Source organism: Callospermophilus lateralis, chromosome 11, assembly GCF_048772815.1.
Source record: "Callospermophilus lateralis isolate mCalLat2 chromosome 11, mCalLat2.hap1, whole genome shotgun sequence".
Lineage (NCBI taxonomy): Eukaryota > Metazoa > Chordata > Mammalia > Rodentia > Sciuridae > Callospermophilus > Callospermophilus lateralis.
Window position 1 is genome coordinate 82,245,087 of NC_135315.1, and position 22,944 is coordinate 82,268,030.

General features: G+C 33.9%; 1 protein-coding gene across 1 annotated transcript in view; it reads right to left on the reverse strand.

The window, feature by feature from the left end:
- Positions 1–389: 389 nt before the first annotated feature.
- LOC143410633 (A-kinase anchor protein 9-like) overlaps positions 390–22,944 on the reverse strand; it is an 88,242-nt gene continuing 65,687 nt past the window's right edge. The window contains 17 exon segments of the mRNA XM_077110644.1: positions 390–914; positions 1,916–2,078; positions 3,684–3,760; positions 4,706–4,843; positions 5,027–5,150; positions 5,383–5,418; positions 5,533–5,593; positions 6,476–6,577; positions 11,256–11,394; positions 11,566–11,656; positions 13,048–13,170; positions 13,702–13,797; positions 14,288–14,431; positions 15,671–15,874; positions 17,549–17,905; positions 18,661–18,753; positions 19,876–19,975. Coding sequence (XP_076966759.1) covers positions 601–914; positions 1,916–2,078; positions 3,684–3,760; positions 4,706–4,843; positions 5,027–5,150; positions 5,383–5,418; positions 5,533–5,593; positions 6,476–6,577; positions 11,256–11,394; positions 11,566–11,656; positions 13,048–13,170; positions 13,702–13,797; positions 14,288–14,431; positions 15,671–15,874; positions 17,549–17,905; positions 18,661–18,753; positions 19,876–19,975 — 2,362 coding nt within the window. The 3' untranslated portion in view covers positions 390–600.

The window sequence follows — 22,944 nt, forward strand, 5'->3', positions numbered from 1 at the left end:
CACCATCTTCAGTTCTGAGAGTGAGTTTACATGCTTCCCCAATGGCACAAAGTCTCATGACAATCCAATGAATCAACAGACACTTGGGAAATATTAATAAACAATTTTTTATGAACTATTACAACAAAGAACTTCAGCAAGAAGGAAAATGAAGTTTATGATCTTTGAGTAAACATTTTTAGCGTAACAGTCTCTGCGACCAGATATTTAAAGAGAAAAATCAAGCTTATAAAACACCATTTCTCTGTTATCAACTGGAATACACTAAAAAGAGGGTAATGGAAATACATGTTCTTAAAGCATTTCCACAGGAAATGTCCATAATTATGACATTCTAAATCATTTAGCAATTGTATATGCTACATTAACTAAAACAAAGGTATTCCTTATTGCACATTTTAAAGTTGGAAGGATACTCTAGTTTAAGTGGGAGATATTTAAGGGGAAAATATTTTGGCTCCAAATGTATACTGTGCCAAGGCAGCTTCATTCTAAAAACATAAACCATTTAAAAAAAACTTTTATATTTTGAAGCCAATAATCCTTCAACACAATGAATAGTTCATAGTCCACTTTCTGACTAAGTGTCAGAGGTTAATTTTATGGGCCCTGTTTTAAGGCCTGTGAACAGCCCTCACTACTCTGAGAATCGGGTGTAGTTGGAGGCTCATCTTTAAAGCCTGAAGACATTAAGTCTTTTGCAGCAGGTGGTGGCCCATAGTCTGGGGGACCATGAGTTGGAGGTGGTAATGGGGCACCAGGAATGAAGTACTCTCTTGGGTCAAATGAGCCTAAAGGTCTAAATGGTGCAGGTCCTGGAAAAAAATCACGAGGGTCAAAAGGCAAATCCCGTTGTCCAGGTGGAACACCTGGTGCATATTCTCTGAAGCCTATTGGTGGATGCATATCAGGACCTGGAAAATAAAAAGGAAGTTATGTAAATACCCAGAAATTTCTGAACTTGGGTGATTTCAAGTATGTTAATATAGTCTTTAATTTCTCCCAAGCCTAGAACATCAACTGGTGAACACCCTGACTTGCCAGATGAGGCAAACTGAAATGGAACAAGTTTAGGTTATAGCCTGGCCAACCAGCCATGAAGCAACATATTAAGGATTTAAACATGGCTCTACCTAGCTCCAGGCTTATCTTTTTTCTTTCCCTACTATATAATTGCAGAATTATTTCTATCTCACAAGAGCTCCATTTATATTTGGAAGTACTATATTACCATGACAAGATGATAGATTATGAAATAAGAACTTAAAGAAATTTTGATAAAAGGAAATCCCACTATTTATTACTGTATCCATTAAAAATTCATGAAGTATTTCAGCATGGACTTTACACATGCCATCAGAATCAAGGTGCATGCCCTCCTGGAAAAGGCCTTCAACAGCCACCTAATTAAATCAGCAACATTTATTAGGTCACTGTTAAATCCTCCTCTTTAACACTTCCCTCTGACTTTTCTCAAGGTAAGGAGGGTTTGACTTTTCCTTTTCTATATTCTATAACCTACTGCTTATGCTTCCATTATGGGTGATTACAAACTTTATGCTATAGGATTTTCATATCTGTGACAAAATTTTAAGTTATGGCATGTGTCTCATCCACCTTTCCATCTATTGCAGTGCATATCAACATATTTTCAACAAACATCTGCAGAAGTAATATTTCTGGCTTTTCTCTATATAGCCCTTTATCCTTGTCAATGAGATAGCTATTGCCAATCTCAGTATAAGATTATGTATTGTCCCATATGTCCCAGAAAACTGGAGGAAAAGTTAAAATGTACTCAGCTGTATCCTTTCATTGTTAAGACCTGAGATAGCAACCAACTGTTTTAGCAAGCAATAGAAATGAAAGACGAATGTGATTTATAAGTCAACCACTACTGTTCAGATCATCATACCAAATGGTGGAGGAATTGGCCGAGGCCCAAAAGGCCCACCGAGCTGAAATGGCGGTCCATACCAAAAGGGAGGTGGTGGAGGCCGTCCAATCGGGGGTCCCATAGGGGGGCCCATGAAGGGTACCCCTGAGAAAGGAGGGGGCCCTTTCATAGCCATATTAACCTGCAATTTAAGATTTGAAAGCAGTTAAAAGTTTTAAAATTCCTATGTATTAAGACAAAGTACCAACACCGAAAAAAGATAAAACCCAAAACAGGCACCTGTCCAGAGAACACCATCAGTGCAACAAAACTCTACCCACCCCTCCTGTGTATTCCCACTGACAGCTTACAGAAGTTAGAAGGATTCCACAAGAGGGAGCAGTTTGTTACTGATTATATCTGCACAGGAAATGGAAAGGCAAGAGGACTGGCAGAGGTTATTAACAGAGGTGATTTCTGAACAGTATGTCATGCTGTATTCACTACAACCTATTTCAAAGGGAGTTCCCCCCTCCCCGTCACTTCCCTTTCATCACAGTAGCTCATTACTTCCATATTAAGAATGAACAGAATAAAATGAAAAATCCATTCTCTACCCATGTAATAATAGCTACAATTCAGAGTATCTTCAGTACGTCTTTCATATATTATTCAACCTCTGAGATCTTTAAGTAGACTGTCTTGTTTTAAATAAGAGGGAACAAAAGCAAATGGATTATCATAATTTGTTGACGGCCACACTGCATATTAAAGGATCTCAATCCCAGGTTTGCCTCCAAGCCATGCTTTCCCACCTCTACTCCTCTCTAACAACAGGTCTTTGCTCTCTTTTAAATCTTCTACTACAAAGGGGTTTGGGGGTCTTATCTAAGCTGCCCTTAGATTGCTCCAGAGATGTATGTTCCTGGAATATGTATACACTGGAACTTGAGAAGTATTTTCCAACACAATGCTATATACACAAATTAGGAAGACAAGGCTTTAATATTTACTTTCATTTACTGTACATCATTTGAGATATTGATTTATCATTTCCTATGAGTAGTGGGTTTGAAACTAAACAATTAAAAATTTATTTTATTATAGAGCTGCAGAAGACCTACCAGATATAATAGCAACACAGTTACAAGAGAATGCACTTATGTGAACAAATGAGACCATTGCTTGGGACTGGCTCAAGAGGTCATTTCAGATTATCATTGTTGCACTGAAACAGTATTTCACTTTCAGAAAATCTGATACCAATCTAATTCAAATCACTCAAAATAGGGTTTGCTCAAATGGAGGAATTCTTAAATAGCATTCTTCCAAACAAAAATAAAAATGATGAATTATATAATTTATAATGAATTTACTTTGCCTTAGAACATTCAACACAAAACACCATATAAAGTTAGAGTGATAACTTTTCACATTCTGTAGTTCATTATAGTTGTACACACTTAAGCCACATTTCCAAGTTAAGGAGAAAAGTAAGCTCAAAATTGCATGCAGTTTAAATCAAACAAGATCAGTGTCATGCTCTGACTATCCTTCCCAGAAATGCACAGAATAAAACCCAATTCAGTTCTCAACCTCTAAGTACTTACTCCAACTGGATGCTCAGTCAAAGAAGTAATGGTAGAAACTGAGTGGGTCTCAGGTCCTTGGGGAACAGTTTGCTTTTTAAAAAACAAATGGGATAGTACAAATAGAACACAAAGAAGGATAAAGCAAAGAGCAAGTACTGTAATAAAGCTACATGTTCCTCCACGACCACGTGATTCACAGTAACTACAGAACTTACCTTGCCCTCATCCGTCACCTTAGCTGGAGAAGAACTTCTGGAGCTGCTGTTCATGTGAGCTGGACCACATCCTGGGTCTGTTAGAGATCAAAGAATGGATTCAGACTTATGCTAACATGAAAAGAATAAAAATCCTGTATCCACAATTACAGATTCTTTGAAATTACTTGTCTCTTTACCGGAGGCAATGGGTTTCCCAGATGCCTCAGAAGACCATTGAGTACGAGGTAAAGGTCCATCCATTGACTCTTGGGAAAGAAAGATCAGAGCCCTTGTATGTATTTTTCAGAAGAAATAAACCACTGGTGGACAGGTCAGGGTTCAACAATAACTAGAAAGCAACATTAAAAATGGGTTGCCCAGGGGTTGTGGTCGTAGCTCAGTTGTAGAGTGTTTGCCTAGCATGTGTGAGGCACTGGGTTTGATTCTCAGCACCACACCATCTACAATTAAAAATATTTTTTATAAAAAATGGGTTGCCCAATACAAAAATCACAATTTATGAAGAGACTTAAGTAAAATAAAGAACTCCCTTGGGTTGATAGAATAGCAAATTAATATATACTGGTCCTAAGCTTTAAGCTATAGACTTGAAGTATGTGTAGGTTGGCTTTTCTTTAGTCTATATAACCTGACTTCCAATCTTACCAAGACTACAATCCTATTTAGAATTGGAAATAAGACTCAGTATTTCATATTGGAAATATGTATGATACATAAAGTTTAAGGCTACTTTTATAATATTTGGGAAAGGAACACCATAGAGATTTAATTTAAAGATAAAGGTTTACACTTCACAGTGTAAAATTTAAAAGAAAAAAACAATACAGGGACCTCCAGGAAAAAAAAATGTTTTCTATTCTAGAACAGATTTTACAGAAAACATTCACTAAGATAAAGTAAGAAATTATCTTCTATATATTGTACAGGCCCAAATTCTATGTTTTCATTAGAATATTCAAAAGGGAAAAAAAAACAAAACCTTGAAGCAGTTTACTATAAAGCAACATGCGAATGCTCACCAAATCCATTTCTAGGCATATCTCTTTGATTAAGAGTAGCAGAAGGAGGTCTCCCAGCTGGCTCTGCTGTCAGTGGAGGGGAACATTCTCCACCACTCACGGGGGATAGACCAAAAGAGCCATTATGGCTCAGTGGACCTAAAGACAACAATGTCGTGTTACTACTTTAAGTCAGCCTTCTCCCTGACACCAACCCCCACACCTCCCGCTTTAGCAAATCATTCAGATTATTTCATAACCATTACACACAGAAATAAAAAGTAATTTACATACATTCTGCACCAAGAAATAAAATAGCTCCTTTTACAAAGTGCCCCCTACCTCTCCGAGGAGGATTTTGTAAATTTGGTCTCCCCGGCATTGGTTTTACAATCACAGGTTCATCTTGCCACATTGCCATCTTTTGGGTCATTTCCAGTAGTCTTGAATATTGAGAAAGAATGGGCTGAATTATGAAACAGCAATCCTAAATAATATCTAGCATAACCTTAAAACACTATAAAACATACAGTAAGACACAAAAATCACATACTTCTGTCTCAAATTAGCAACTTCCCTTTTCTCTTCAGCTATAGCTCTTTCTGCAGAATGAGCTTTGAGCTATTAAAGAGAAAATATTCAAATTCAGTTGCGGTAGGCTATGCAAAAAATAAAGAAGAGGGGGAAAAAAATCTTACCCAATTATCATGAGCTTTCTTCTCATGCATAGCAATCTGAAAAAGACAACACATTAAAAAAATGTTTTTAGGGACTCATTATAATAGCCTATAATTGTCTGTATTAGATATCAAAGAATTCTGCAACTACAGGACAGTATTAATTACTACCTGGTTTTTAAATGAGTGCTCGGTTTTCTGTAATTCTTCTTCCATCTCTTCAATTCTCCGCCTAAGAATTACAACAATTGAATAAAATTTGAAACATTCTGACCATTTTCTCTTTATTCCATCAGCTATACTTTTTAAAGACTTTTATCATACATAAGAAAAACATTTCTATAGTTATATGAATCCAGTGTGATCAAAACTAATACTATAGACCAGGTGCAATGCCACATGCCAGTAATCCCATGCCAGATTGGGAAGCTGAGGCTGGAGGATCACAAGTTCGAGGTCAGTCTCAGCAATTAAGTGGGAACCTATGCAACTGAGACCCTGTCTCAAAGTAAAAAAAAAAAGGTCTAAGGATGTAGCTTAGTAGTAAAGCACCAAAAATAAATAAATAAATAAATAAATAAATAAATAAATAAATAAATAAATAAAAACCTAATACTAATAACTTCTTTATCATTTAATTGCTAGAGATTCTGAATTGATAAATTATAATTTCCTTAACTGCTCATCAGTGTGTTCTCAAGTAATTCTGCTAGAAATACCTTCCTCCTTAAAACTTTTTTTTTCTTTTTTTCAAATTATATCCATAGAAGATTTCCAAGGTCTATCAAATGCCACACTTTTGTGGGTCTTGATATAACACACAGCAAACTGATTTCTTAAGAATTACTACAACATACAAAACCCCCAGAACTGTTTGCATTGACCAAGTTCCCTATGGTCTTGCCCATTGGGTACAAGTAAATTTTTGTTAACATTTTTTATTTGTTAAGTTGAAATTTATTTTTTCTCCTGTGTGAATTGAATGTGTTCATATCCTCTCGTTATTATACTTCCATGCTATTTTCTTCTATCTACATTATGTAAAAAAAGATTAAAAAGAAAGCTAACACTAATTCATTAGACATTGACACCCTCATTTAGAAACTGAACTCACTTGTAATTTTTAACTTCCTGTACAGCGGAAACCACCTTTTCATCTGCAGCTGACAGCTGCTGCTCTTTTTCTAGTCTCTCACATTCTTCTTGACTCAGTTTCCTAAAATAAAGCCAGTTATCAAATCAAAAGTTTCTCTTTGTGAATATCACTTCCCACAATTCTATAAAATGCTTAGGCACATAAAATGGGAATTCAAACCTGCAATTTCATAAATCAAACTCTGGCAAATCACTTACATTTTCTAACTTCTCCTCTTAATTCTCTACTTACCAGTAAATAAAATAAATGTGAAAATAACATGTACCCCAAGGGCAAGTCTCCTGTGTGTAAGATAATAAAAACTCACTTTACTTCAATGTGGAAGATCAGGACTGATCAACCTAACATAATTAAACATATTAGGATAAAGCAGGGGATAATTCTTTTCTCGTTTCTTCCATGGGTAGGGCACTAAGTATATCTTTGTCATGGAGGAACTCTTTTCTCAATCCAAGACTGGTACCATAATAAACATATAGTCAGTCAAAGAAAAAATCTTCTAGAATATGTCTTTTAGCTATGCAATTAACCACAGAACATTTTTCACACTTTAGAATTGTAAATTAAGCAAAAAGACAAATCTGAGTTTTGATAATGTCTATCACCCAGAAAAAGAAGCCAAACTGACCCACTATCAGAGTATTATCTACTGACAAGTTTTAACTCTGATCATGAAACTCAAGATGTTCATCTACTGACACAAAGGTAGCCACAGTTAATGATTTAAAAAATACTATTTTCTGCTATCCTTGTACTACTTTAGCCATAGTTCCAATTCAAAAGATAATTAACTTGAAACTTAATTTCCATAAATCAGAAGAACTACAGTAAAAAAAGGATTACTGATACCAAATAGAAAAAGGGGATTATATATTCTTATATAGCTTCTCATTTAATTCTTCAGCAAGTATTTTATGAGTGGCTATAATATACTAGTTACCTTGTAAGATGCTAAAGAATAAAAGAACTCACTGTTTCAGGTATAAATGATGCCTAAAGGAATATAATAATTTTCCCCACTGGCTTAAGAAGGAATATGGAGAAAACTGAATCTTGAAGAACAGAGAGAATTTTGTTTCCAATTATCAAAGAGTTAGTCTGAGAGCACTAAGAACAATCAAAACATCTTTATAAGAATATAAAATTGTGTTTGAAGGTATCCAAGCTAAAAAGTCAGTGAAGATATATGTATGTGGCCAAGATCCATTAGAAAAAGGAATCTCAGAATTACAAGTAAGGCTGGCACTTTAAGGTACTTTTCTCCTATTAAAGATAACACAAAGATATGAGTCTGAACCAAGCCTTCATTAAATTCCTGGGCTTAGAGGAAAAAAGAGGCTACCAATAAAGGGACCCTTAATAAAAGCCCTAGTCTTTGAGTTTAGATTAGAAAGTACTGCACACTTAAGTGATGAATAGGCAAAAAATCCAAAAGGAACAATACTGAAACATTGAAAAGACAAGTCATTTTTGAATTATCTTAATTGCTGACTAAGTTTAAAGTGACAATCTTACTCAAGTAACCTCAACACTTTTCTATAAGAAGATAAATTCGTCTTAGTCCTCAAATTTCATCTATAATTATCACAACAATGTTGGCCAATCAAAACTGACTAGGCACTCCATAAGACAAAATTCTGTGAGAAAAAATCCCACAGAAAAGGAAACCAGCTAATGGGGTTATCTGCACATGTTTTAAAATCACTGTGCTTTATATAGTCAAAAAAGTAAAGTCAAGATTATGAATTTCAGGGCTGGGAATACAGTTTAGTTGGTAGAGTGCTGCCTTGCATGCACAAGGCTCTGGGTTCAAACCCCAGCACCACTAAAGAGGAAAAAAAAAAGATTATGAATTTTGTGAAAGGATTAGAAACTATAACACCAAGAAATAGTTGGGTGTGGTGACCTTTCTACAGTCGAAGATACTCAGGAGGCAGAGGCAGAATTATGAGATTAAAGTTAGCTTGGAAAGCAGTAAGACCCTAGTCCCTTATGAGAAAGAGCAAGGAGTCTGGAGAGGTAGCTCAATAGTAGAGCACATGGCTCAAGGTCCTGGGTTTGAGCTGTAGTACTGAAATAGGACTGGGGTTGTGGCTCAGTGGTGAAGCATGGGCCCCACATGTGTGGGGCACTGGGATCAGTCCTCAACACCACATAAAATAAATAAAATATTGTGTCGGGCTGGGGATGTGGCTCAAGCGGTAGCATGCTCGCCTGGCATGCGTGCGGCCCGGGTTCAATCCTCAGCACCCCATGCAAACAAAGATGTTGTGTCTGCCAAAAACTAAAAAATAAATATTAAAATTCTCTTTCTCTCTCTCTTAAAAAATCCTATAAAAAATAAAATATTGTGTCCATCTACAACTAAAATAATATTTTAAACCCTGAATTTTTTAAAATCCTAAACTCAATGAATGATTTTAGCAGCAGATTTGGGGAGTAAAATAAATCCTACCACTTTTAAGACAGGTCAGAAGAAAATATCCAGAAGAAGTAAATCCAGAATGTAGGAGGCAGGGGAAATCAAATTCTAATATGCATTATTATAATCAGAAGAGAGAATGAGGTAAAATCAACATTTAGAAAAAGACTCAAAAATTCAAGAAGTGTTTAATGGTCCCAAGCAACATAACTGCAAGAGGAAAAGTGGGTGGGGTGGGGAAAACTACACCTAGGCACTTCCCAATACAACTGTTAAAAAAACAGAGAAAAGACTACAGAAACTAGGGGAGGGATAAGACTAAACAACAATGATAATGGACTCCTTAAAGAAAAAATTTAAAACAGACGGGTAATTAATTGGATATTTTTAAATTGCTAAAACTAAGTAACAGTCAAAATTCAGTAGCCAAAAGAAAGATCCTTTAAAAATGGAAACTGGTTTTAACTCTAATCATGAAGTTCATGTCAACCTAATACGGATTATAAAGGTAGCAATGTTTAGTGGATAAAATACTATTCTCTGTTTATCCTTGTACTACCTTTGATACACTAATCAAATCTATCATTAAAGGACAATGTTCAAATAGAATGAAAATAATTTCAAATAAGAAACCAACAGTGTAGAATGCAGAACTACAGAAACTTTAAATATGTGTATAAATTGAATGAATGTCTTGTGGAGTTCACAGTATATGAAGTACTAACATATAATGCCACAACAGTTATCTGATTCAGGAGCTACTTAAAGCCCATAAAAAATAATAATAAACCTATTAATCTAAGTCAGGTTTTTATTAAATCCAGAATATATACCATGGCCTTTAAATTATGAGAAGATGAATAAAATTATAATTATATAATTATAATTCCATTATAATTTATGATTATATCAAGCATACACAGGGGATGAGGACAATAATTAAAAATATATAAACTATTAAAAAGATACAAGGAAGAAAAAAAGAACAGGTCATCAAATAGAAAGCAAATTCTTCATAAAACACAGGCACATATTGACATGGACAGACTTATATTTTAGAAAGTCCACTCAAGCGGCTTTAGAGAAAACTACTAAGAATTTGAAATAAGTTATATACAAATATAAAAAAAATGGAGAATGAAGACAGATGATCTAGGTTAGAAACAGAAAAGATGACAGAGGCATGAACTGACATAGTACCTGGGGATGAGTAAAAAGAGTACAAACCACAGATGATGACTGAATGAATTTTGGAGGAGTTGAGAAAAATAGTGCTACAATTTAATTGCATTACAAAGAAAATTAATTGCCATTTAGGTCATTCAGATTACTAGTAGGGACAGAGAAAACAAGTGTTCTTTAAATAAAAAAGTGATAAAATGAGAAATGTTTCTTTGAAACAGGCCAGGAATTTAGAACTGGCCTGAACAAAAATTTGAGATTCTAAAAAGGTCACTTGGAGATCACAGAATTTTAGAAAAGTTAATGGAAAGGTTTCAATATTTAATGCATTAATTAGGCAACAGAAGTCAAAATACCTAAAAATAGTTAGGTCTGTAAGAAGGTCTGTCTTTGCTTTACAAGATATATATATGCCGAAGAGTAAAATCAGGTGCAAACAAATAAAATCTGACACAACCTATTTTTAGAGAATTCAAGTATTTTTGTGGATTAAAAACTTCAAATGAACTTTCAAAAAATAACTACCTCCACACTAAGAAGATTAATACATAAATATTTACTCCAAACAAGTACTTCTGTAATCATAACTCCTAAGGTCCTTGCCACAGTTCAATTTTGTGTGAACATCTGAGATATTCAAGTCCAAAACTTGTACCATCAATAAGTAAATATTATTCCTTTTTGAAGTTTTTATTCTACTAAAACATGTCATTCCAAATCACTCAGTATTTTTAAAGGTCCAGAGTTAGAGATACAAGTTCAAAACATTAGAATTACATAACTGATCACAATGAAAGGTAATTAAAATAAATAGGGGGATCATAGAAAGGGTCTAGAACTTTGAGAGGTATTTCCACAGTGAATGTTAATACCTTTTTAGCACTTCCTGCCTTCATATGAATTTGACAATTGATTATGATGTCCTCACAGCCTTAGTTTATGGTTCCAACTACCTCAGGACTCTTAAGACTGACGATGGAAAGAAAAATGCAACTTATAGAAAACAAAACACAAAGGAAAAAAGACAAATCTCTACTTATAACAACTAGAAGAAATTGTAAATAATCTTAAGAAAAGATAAAATTATCTATTAGTTCACACATTGATAACAATAACAAACAATGGAAATCTTACTTTTGTAGTGCCATCTCATTTTTCTGGTAGAGTTCATTTAAAATCTCCATTTTCTGCCTTAGAGTTTTGCATTCCTCTTCTAGTCCAACTTTAGAAGACTGTAGTGAATTGCAGTCACCTTCTAATTTCTTTATTTGGTCTGTAAAGGATAAAACAGCTTATCTCTATATGTGTACAAGGACTTAAGAACTTGTTTGAGGGAGTAGTGCCAAGAAAAGTAAGAAGCATGAAAGCAAGAAGCCATTCTTTATCTTTGCAATAAAATTTTAAGTCTTTCCAACATGGCAATTTCTTCTCAAGAAGAACCCACCTTCTAGATTACATTTTGTGGACATCGAGGCTCTTAGCTTAAGTTGTAAAAGTTTTAGATCCTCTTCAACTACTGATATTGTAGTTTGTGTCTAAAAATTGCAGAAAAGAGAGGTATTCTTAAAAGTGAGGCACAGGAAGAATTCACAGGCACTATGGGACTCTTACAAAGAACTATACCTGAGAGACATCCATCATCTGCTTAATTTGATCTTTGATCTTCTCATTCCGATCACCTAAAAAACAAAAGACTTTAGCTTTTTCTTTCCTTACTTTTAACTCTATATTCTCCTAACTTCCCCAAACTAAATAATGATTGTGTTCAAACACCAGAAGAAAAAAAATCAATTAAATAACTAAACTGATTAGACTAATGACTTTTAAGAGAATTGCAAGCTTAGATTTAAAAAAAAAAAAAAGAGAGAGAGAGATGAATTTCAGGCTGGGGTTGTGGCTCAGTGGTAGAGTGCTCACCTAGCATGTGTGAGGCAATGAGTTTGATCCTCAGCATAAAAATAAATAAAAGTACTGTGTATGTCTTAAAAACAAAAAATAAGGTGAATTTCTAGTTTGCACAACTAAAATGTTATCTATGCTATTCTTGTAAGATAAAATCTTTTCTTCTCTCTCAGATCTATCTTCACCTGGGCAAGTAAGTGTCTTATTTAGAAAGATTCAATCCTCTATTTTCTCCCTGAATCTACTACCAGGTGTGGTTTGAAATACTTGCTATGTAAGCAATATCCAACTTGGGAGAAAACATGTGGAAATATTTTCCTCATCAGTAAACACTGTTACACTCCCTCTCTCTAGCTTTCTGATAGTCTCTAGCCTCTGTTCTCACAGCCTTAGTTTATGGTTCCAACTACCTCCGGACTCTTAAGACTGACTGTGGACCTTAAAACCACAGAGCCATAGAGATGATGAGTATCAAAATCAACTATCATCTGCATAAGTTAAGAAATAAATTTCTCTTACTGTACAATGTTCAATACTCTAAGTATTGTATAGGATGTGACTATTGTAGCTGCAGTGTACTTACTGGTTTTCAATGGGATAGAAAAAGTCAGTGTTCTTCACATGCCTATTGCTACATTATACCCCAGCAACCCACCTCTGCCAATGCAACAGACATATCTATAGATCCAGTGATATGTGTCTACAACCCTGAAGCTTAAGAAGAAAATCAGCCAGCTGAAAAGTGGCATCTGTATAAATACTTAATTAAAGACAAGAAAGCAAAAAAAGGATTCAACCTCCCTGAGACTGATCTTACCTGCTACCTCTCTGTTGGTTAATTCATCTGACTCATCTTCTCTATTTTGATCCTCAGATTCAGATTCACATTGTAACCGATTCAACTGTGTGATATAATTAGTCAAAGCCTAGAAAAGAAGCAAAAGGTTGGAAGACTCTCGATTTTAATTCAGAAGATTTCAGGAGAATTCATGAGATGAAACATGTATTTGGAGTATAAACTTACATTAATAGTATCATCTTTGTGATTAAGAGCTACAAGTAAATCTTTCTGGAACTTCTCAAATGATTTGATTTGTTCACTGAGCTCAGCGTGTGATGCACTCCAGTCTTTGACTTCCTGCTGCAACTGAAAAGTCAAAACACATGAATTCCTATGGGTTAGGGGGGGTTTCTGCACTGGATACATCAGGACTACAAGACTTAGACAAATAAATAGAGAACCATACTCCTCGGTGGCCTGCCTCAAATGAGGGGGTTGAGACCTTGGTTAAGGAAGAGGGCAGAGTGGCCCCAACTTTCACAGCTGCAGTAAGAACATCAGAGCTCTCAGGAAGTTGACCCTGCTTATTGCATTCCCCAGAAAATTGCTGCCAATTCAAATAATTTACCTCCAGCAGGAATGGCTGGGCACATATGACTGTCTCCTAAATTTATACTCCTTATCATGTAATCTTCCCTTGGCCGGTGAATCAGTAACTACTCAAAAGAGGATCATAAAATACTTAATTTTCTGGTTTTAAAAGTTTCTTTGAGGCAATGCAAGTTAATAACCGATTGACATTTTAAGAAAATACACATATACAAGATAAAAATCAGGATGAATAAAGTTTATTACATTTGAACAACCATTTTAATTGACTTTGCACTGAAAAAATACACATTTTGTATAGCTTTCACTGGACAGACTATCAGGAGGTACATCTTCAGGTTTTATGTCCATTTCCTTTTCTTTCAATGTCTGTTCTCAATTTCCCTTTGGTTTTCATTTTCATTCTGTTTAAGTTTGTGCAATGGCAGAGAGGACAAGACAGAAAGAAAACCTGTCATCTTAAAAACAGCATATCATTCTTCTGTACTGGTATGATGTGAACCAGAAAGTGCTTGAAATAATATTTAACTACAATTTATCAAGAGATCAGCAGTATCAAGAAAAGGATAAAACATTCAAGTGTAGAGATAAAAAATGCTTTAATGGCTTCAAACTAATATACTCTATATAGTGTGGCAATAAGGGTTGTCAATAAAGGTTGCTCCTTGGTAGAACAGTTTCTCCTACAGCAATGCCAGATTCAAATTATCTTAAACAGAAAGCAAGGCATTTTGACTCCACCTACCTTACATCTAAGTGATCACCAATATGTTAAGCTCAGTAACTATAAAAATACGTCACCTATCAACAATAAAGACAAACAAATCCTACTGCATTGTTGATCTACTGTTCCTAAATGCACCAAAGTCAATACTACCTGTGTTTGCGTACTGCTGCTGCGCAGCTCACAACACAGCTTCTCTCTTCCAGCAAAAGACAGATGCTTTAGTGCTACCAACTCTTCTAAAAGCACCCTTTCTCTTTCTGAAACCAGGTTTTTGTTATTTAATGAGGATCTCTAAATAAGAAAAGAGGTCATGGAAGAATATTGATTGTGATAGAGGTAAAAAGCAGAAACATCAAGCATATTTCTTTTAACCCCTTGGGACCAAGAGACCTTGGTTCTACCTTATGATTCATATTTCATTATTAGGGATTAAAAGGCACATATGAAGTTCAATGCAAAATTCGCAACTTTAGAAAAAAAGTTATTTAAACTTAAATATTCAGGAGTTTGTATAGTTCGAGTAATATTTTCTCTGTCAATTTTTGCATTGAAATTTTAGAAGAATAAATTCACAAAATGCAATGAAGAAAAGAAAAACTGATTTTTCTTTTTTTTTTAAAGGGGAGAGAGAGAGAGAGAGAGAGAGAGAGAGAGAGAGAGAGAGAGAGAATTTTTTTTTTAATATTTATTTTTTAGTTCTCGGCGGACCCAACATCTTTGTATGTGGTGCTGAGGATCGAACCCGGGCCACACGCATGCCAGGTGAGCGCGCTACCGCCTGAGCCACATCCCCAGCCCCACAAAACTGATTTTTCAAATGATATATTTTATTCTCAAATATCAATTTCCCTATTATTTTATATTTAAAAAATACTCGTTTTAGTTTTCAAAATTAAATTCAATAAATTTGTTTTCATAAGAACTTTCATGCAAATATTTCTTGCTTTTCTGCAATAATTTTGTGAGTATATTTTATATAGCAGTTGATAAGAATATAGCTCCCAAATACCATGAGATATTTAAATTTAGAAAAGAATGTTATATAAATTTGAATTTCTCTAATCAACAAGAGATGTGTCCTCTGAGAGAGTTCTAGAAAGAGATTACTTCAGAAGATTTCCATTCACGATTAAAAAGATGGATTAAAGATAGCTAAAGATAAACCTTGGAGATGGTAATTGGTAGACTCACAGAACTACAAATGAACATTGAAAAAGTGAATGACAGCAACTGTATACTCAAGTACCTCAGTATAAAGTGCTTTAGCTATGTATGGTCAATAGAATTTTTAAATTTATATTGTAGTCACATTTCCAGTGCCTGAAAGGCAGTTAAATAAAATGATAATGCACATTATATCAGTTGAGTTAGGTGTGCCTAACAAGGTCTAAAGTTGATCCCAGGAACTTCCTGATGTTAAGCATTTGTAATTTATTTGTATCTAGGAAAAATAATTTTGACTTAAAAAAAAGCCACATGAAAAATACCATTATTTCAATAGAGGAGAAAAGAGACTCTAAAGTTCCATACCTGGGCTAACTGTCTATTAAGTCTCTTAATCTCTTCTTGTAGCTGCTCCATGTGTCTCATGTGTGCCTGCCTCAACAGTTCTGTGGCCTGTTGATGTTCTTCATACTGTCGTACAAGTTCTTGCCTCATATCTTCCAACTGTTCTTCGTTTGACATCATTTGTCTAGAAGCATCCATGCTTGATGTCAACATCTTACCATGAATCTTTGATAGGAAAAAACACAAGCAAAAAACTCAATCATAACATATTTTGTGGTAATTAGTCAGCACTGATACTTTAACTGAATATGAAAACAATTCTATTAACAACATAAAGCATCTGAGTTTTAGTTTTATTATTAAACAAAAGCATAAATCACTTTTTTTAAAAAAATTATTTTTTAGTTGTAGATGAACATAATACCTTTTTTCATTTATTTTATGTGGTGCTGAGGATCAAACCTAGTGTCTCACCCATGCAAGGCAAGCACTCTACCACTGAGCCACAACCCCAGCCCATAAATTACTTTTTTTAAAAAAGTATTTTTCTTATTTATAATTCCAAAACAACATGAAGTTAATTTATTACCACCATACATGTTATTTTCCAAAAGGAAACAGCTACTTACAAGATAGTTTAGCTAAAATCTAATTCTAACAGAGAAAAACAAAATACTCAAGATTCTTTATCCCCCCCTCCAACCCCCACCCCATCCACTTTTTTTTCCGCCCATACTAGAGATTGATCCCAGGGCCTCACACATGCTGGGCAAGTGCTCTACCACCAAGCTACATCTCTAGCCCCTTCTCTTAATAAAGTTATAACTCCTTTATATCTCTTGATATTTTATAATGGGGAAATAATATAAACAACAACAACAAATATACACACACACACACGCAAAGTTTATAGGGCCAGGGTTGTGCCTCAGTAGTAGAGCGCTTGCCTAGCATGCATGAGGCACTGGGTTCAATCCTGGGAACCACATAAAAATAAACAAAAAAAATAAAGGTATTATGTCCATATACAACTAGAAAAATATTTTTAAAAATTAAGTTCATAAAATATAAGGAATTTTGCCTATTTAATTTTTATTCATTGGTCATCACCGTATTATTGAAAACTGCTTATTCAAAGAAAAATTATAATAAATTTTATTTGGAAATAAATGCTTTACATTTATGAGTTTCTCACACTCATGACAAGTCAATAGGTTCTATGAATACTTCAATCCCTTAAGATACTAATTAAAATCATTCTGCCTTGAACAGCTATAGCTAAATTAGTTTTCATAAACATTTCACAAGTTTTGCATTACATAAAAAGCTGACAGTTTTATTTGAATACTCCTCTGAACAAGATATATCTATCGTGAACACATAAAATAAATTTGAAATTCAGATAATTTTAAAAGAAATAGAATTTATTGTTTTCCAATAAAGGCTGCAATTCGTTGGGGTAACAGATCCTCAACTAACAAGAAAAAAGAATTAGTATAGAGATAATAAGATACTTTGAATTGTCTTCTTGAATTCGTAGCAATTTCCTTTTATGTTCTTACATTTAATTGAGCAAATCATTTGGCCACAGGTATTACCTAGTTATAATATAATTAATCTTCAATTAGTTTAAATAAAGCTAACACAGGTATAATTTACAATGAGAACTTAACATGTACTATGTCCATAAGACAACCAAGAATACAATGACCTGATTTATTTTATACTTCACACCAATATTGTTTCACTTAATCAAATACCTTATAATTAATAAAAAACATTAAAGTCAAGACTGGACTTCATACTTTCATTCTCTATTAATCAGCATTATTGCTACTGTTTTAAACTGAAGATATTATTATAAGTTTTTCTTTTTTATATTCAAAGAAGCATACTTACAGATTCGCTAACTATAAATGTTTTGTCTTTGGAGAACATTTCTTCTGAAATAGTTAGTTGGTGGACCTCTGATTCTGTTATATCATCAAGATGATCACTGTTTGGTAATAGAACTTCTCCATCTTCTCCTAACTCTTTACTAAGTGGCTTAAATTCTTCTTTAAATTTCATGTCCAATGCATCAGAGGTCTGAAGATTAATTTGATCCTGAGATAATTTCATTTCATTAAAATAATGTTTTTCATTTTGCTGACAGAAAGTAAGTGCTTGTTTTGATGACATAGTATTTTCTTTTCCCTTTGATAGTCTAGATAGTTCAGTTTGTTGAGTAAATGCAACGCTCATTGACACAATGACCTAAAGAAATCAATCAAACAAACAAAAAAGGATTAGATTTATAAATACCAGCTGGATTTAAAAAGTGGGTCATTACTCAAAATTATATGAATTAGAAAAAAGCCTGGCCTCATAGTTTTAAAAACAAAAATAAATTCTCTGATAAAATGATACAGAGATAGGCTATTTTTCAATAAATTTAACATCAAAGTGTTTTACTGCCTGCCTTTTAAAATAAAACAAGCAAAACTTTTCTAACTATAACATCAATAAATGCTCAGTACAAAAATAAAAAAAAATAAAAGTCTTTATATTTCTTCCTTCCAAGAAAATTCACTCGGTCATGAGTGATAATGTTCTGTGACAATCCTCCATCAGTATCTGTAGTTATTATCTAACATTACAATAATTTATCAGGGTAATACAACTACTTTTTCTCTTCATAACTTTTCCCTCATTTTTAGAATGCCAAACTCCTTCACAAGGTAACTATTTACAATGTAACACATATATAAAAACTTGTGGCATTCTGAAAAATTGTAATTACTATTCTATATCAAGAAAAAATGTTCTTTTCAATGAAAAGCACCGCAAAACATTCTATGAAGCAGCAATTATAGTTGATGCTGTTACACAACTGTTTGATGGAATATATATGAAACTTACAAATAAAAACAAAGTACATACCATCAATAAAATCCATGCTTTTTTTGACAGTTCAAAGATCAAGAAAATCTATAAACCAAGAAAACCTTGCAGATAAACTATAAACTTACCTTAGCAATTTCTTCTTCTAATCTTTCTTGGTATTGTTTTTCCAAAAATTTAACCATGTTTGTTTCTTGTTTCATTCCACATTCCTTAGAAAACTAAATTGAAGGGTGAAATATGACAATTTACACTGATTTTATACCATTAATTTTAAGGATGTAGTCAATATTCCAAAAATATCACTATTTTTGGACACTTTCAAATAAAAATAAATTTCAGTTATCTTTTAACTAAAAACATTTAATCTAATAATCCTACAAAATAATTACACTTAGTATAAACTTAAAGATGCAAAGAGAGAAATATATTTACATATCTTTAATTATTAGCATAAATTCTAGGGTGGGTTAAAGATACTTAAATATAATTAATAAGACATAGGTAAAATGTTAACAAGTGGCTATGTTTGATAATGAAATCATGAGCAAATTTTCTTCTTGGTATTTATTAAAAGAACACAATTTTCCACATACAAATTATTTTATCAATTAAAAAAATAAATCTTCTTTTAGAAATGTAGATATACAGTCAACATGAAAGTATTTGTTTATTTACCAATTATTTGAATTTCATCCAACAGACATTTAATAAGGGATGAGTGTGGCTCATATCTCTTCTTAATATCCAGAATGAGAATGGGCAATAGTCAGTGATTTTAATTTTTACTAGAATTTAGAATTATTTAGTGAAGATGAAGATGCAGTTGGGGGTTGAAAAAAGTTTTGAATAATACCATGTCGAGGACAGGCAGAGAGTGGTTCAGTGGCAAGCACGGTAAAAAAAGCATTTTTCTATCATTATTTCTGTTGGAAGGTGGCCTGATCCATTATTCCAGCCCTAGCACCTTGGATTTTAGGGAATCCTATACACCATTCTGAAGATACGCTCCGGTTCCATAATGGGAAGAAAAGACTATGTTGGCCATGGTACTGAAGCTGATTTGTTACACAGCTCATAAAGAAATGTTACAAAGAAAAAATTTAAACTGTAACAGGGGAGGAAAATTCTCAAATTTAACTTTCTCTGTGTTTTTCCTATGCTATGAAAAATATTTCTATAGACATTCTGGATCTTTTACATAAGGTATTATCCTCATGATTTATGCTTAATCTTAGCCAAATATTTACTACATAATTACAAAACTGAAGACATAAAATTGATAGTAAGAAAAAGTATCAGTGTACATAACTGTTTAAAAATGAAGATTAAAAATAACATACCTCTATTGCATGATCAAAATTCTTTTTTAGACAACTTCCAGGATGTACTACTGATTTCTGTATATTAGATTCTTTAATTACCACTGAATCAACAGAGAAGCTAAATATAAATAAAAAAGTATAAAAAAAAATTAGTGTTGTGTGTTTTATCCAAAGTTTCTACCATGTATAACGTGTACTGAGGCAGTGGGGAGACAAAAATGATAGTTCCACCAGGGTTACAAGTATTGTAACTTAAAACATTTTTGACTAAGTTTTCCAATTAAAAGTAACAATGAATATTATGTCATTTAATGAATTTCAGTATAAATGTATGATAAAAAATTTATTATGTAAAAAAAATTTTTAATAATACTTTTAAAAATAACATCTTAGATATGCTTATATAGCAACAGTGTACATAACATACTATTTACACTGATACTACACACTACTTATATACCTAAGATATATGATACATATTATTCATATTTCATGGATATCTAAATTACACAGACACAAAACATATAATAATATAGAATAGATTATATTGGATTAAATATATTAAAAGAGCCAGGTACAGTGGTGTGTGCTTGCAACTCCAGAAATCTGGGAGGTTGAGGCAGGAGGATCAAAAATTCAGGATGAGCCTTAGCAATTTAGTGAGATTCTCTTTCAAAAAAAAAAAAAAGGGTTGGAAATGCAGGAAGATGGCTGAATAAAGTATTTGCTTCCCTGACAGATCTGTGGAGTGAACCAAGAAAAGCAAAAAGGTCACTTTTATCAATAAGATGGGTGAATGGTCCAGAACTAGGAAGCACTTAACTGGAATTTAATACTGGATACTCAAAACAGATCATGGACTCAAGAGATCCTGTATAATAAAATAAGGGGGAAAGATCCCCAGCTCCAGAGCTGTAAAATAGCTGGAAGTACAAACCAGAATAATCCCTATGTGAATGTAGTAAAGCAATAAAGGAACCCCCAGTCCTAGGAAAACAGAGGTGTTTTGTGGTATGGAGAGCTTAAGAGCTCAGAGATACTGCTCAAAAAACAACAACAACAACAAAAAATCAGTAAGCTGTGCTGCACAGCATGTGTGTACAGGAGGGAAGCCACCAGCTTTCTTGGCGGCATGCATGGAGGACAGCAGAAAGAACCCTTGTGAAGCAGTGGCTGGGGGGCCTGCAGTTAGGTGAGTCAATTATTGGCAGATCGAAGTCTGGCCCCAAAAATGTGCAAGGCAAACCCATGCTGTGTGATAGAGAGTGTTCCAAAGTGACCGGAGAAAATCAAGCATGGAGGGACATTTACACAGGAGAATACTGATCATGGAAACCCACCTGGCTTTCCCCTCCCCATCCAATCAGCTGCTTGCAGTACTGGCTGGAAGAGAAGTGCCTGACTGTGAATTTGAAAGGACAGGCAAAGAAAGAGATCAAGTTTGGAGACCAAATGACGACCAGGGTTCATGGGGTCTGCAGGCAAAGTTGTGGGCTAAGAACAGATTCCTACATCACATGTGTAGAACCTAAAGGAGATTCCAGAGGTACGGTCTTCCAAGGTGGACAGACAATTGCTGAGCCTTGGAGGTGTGATGACTTAAAATCTTCAGACCAATAGGCACGCAGTGAAGAGATTGGAACATACCTAAGCCTACACCTTGGCTCTAGTAGTTCTGCTTCCAGGACTAACACTCTCACCCTAGCAACCCTAACTACCCTGAGGGTAGAGCTAGCATCAAATTCCAGACAACATACCTAACTGCTCAGAAGAGAAGCTGAGAAACTTGAACTGCAATGGAAAAAAGTGTTCAATTTTTCATCCAGATTCCTTTTTTTTCTTCTCTCACATGTCTACCATTTTTGAAACCAAGTATTTTTCATGGATCATTTTATTGAGGACTGGGATATCTGAATAGTACATTACAGTTTTGTTATTATTTTCTTTTAAAAAATTATATATATATTCCCCTCTCATTTATCTGTTTCCTTGTATTCTCTTTCTCACTTTTCTCTTGCTAACACCCAACCTCTATTAAGTCCTCCCTTCATTCTTCCTATAATTTTTTAACTTCTATCTTTTCTGATCCTTCCTCATAAACATCACACCCTACATGACTTTTGTTCTCTCTTTGTCCACCAATGGAAACTGTAAACTTTTTTGCAAACTTAATGTTTATATTGTAGACAATAATTGAACACATCATTTCAGTTTAATGGAATAAAATTGTGGATGCCTTAATAGGAGCTATTTGATTTAAGGCTGTATATTATTTGTATTGGGTGCAGTTATTATTTGTCTCTTCCATAAATGCGAGGTACTAGAAATCTTCAGGGACACTATTAATCTACAGGGTAGACACTGTACTGCTTGAAATCCACACTGCTAGAAGGACAGACATAAGAACAACATGAGAAAACAATGGAACAAAGTGGCCCAAACAAACCAAGATGATCCAATAATTAAACCCATAGACAACACAGTAAAAGAAATGTAGAAAAGGAATTTAGAAAGTACATATTAGACTGACCTGGTACATAAAGAATGATATAGGGAATAAAATCAGAGATAAATTTGAGGAGGTAAAAGATCATTGCAGAGGCAGAGATTCTCAGAAAATTACAACAACAACAACAACAACCCCAGAAATCCTCAAAATGAAACAATCAATAAACCAATTAAAAATTCAATGGAAATTATTATCAATAGACTAGACCATTTGGAAGATAGAACCTCAGGCAATGAAGACAAAATATATAATTTTGAAAATAAAGTTGACTACACAGGGAAGATGGTAAGAAACCATGAACAGAACTTGCAAGAATGATGAAATAACAAGAAAAGACCAAATTAAGATTTATCGGGATAGGTGAAGGCATAGAGATACAAACCAAAGGAATGCCCAGTTTTTCAATGAAATAATATGAAAAAATTTCCAAAATCTGAAGAATGAAATGGAAAATCAAATACAAGAGGACCTCAAATGTACAAGATCACAACAGACCCACATCAAGACACATCATTAAAAAATGGTCAAATATAGAAAATAAGGATTGAATTTTAAAGGCTATGAGAGAAAAAATATCA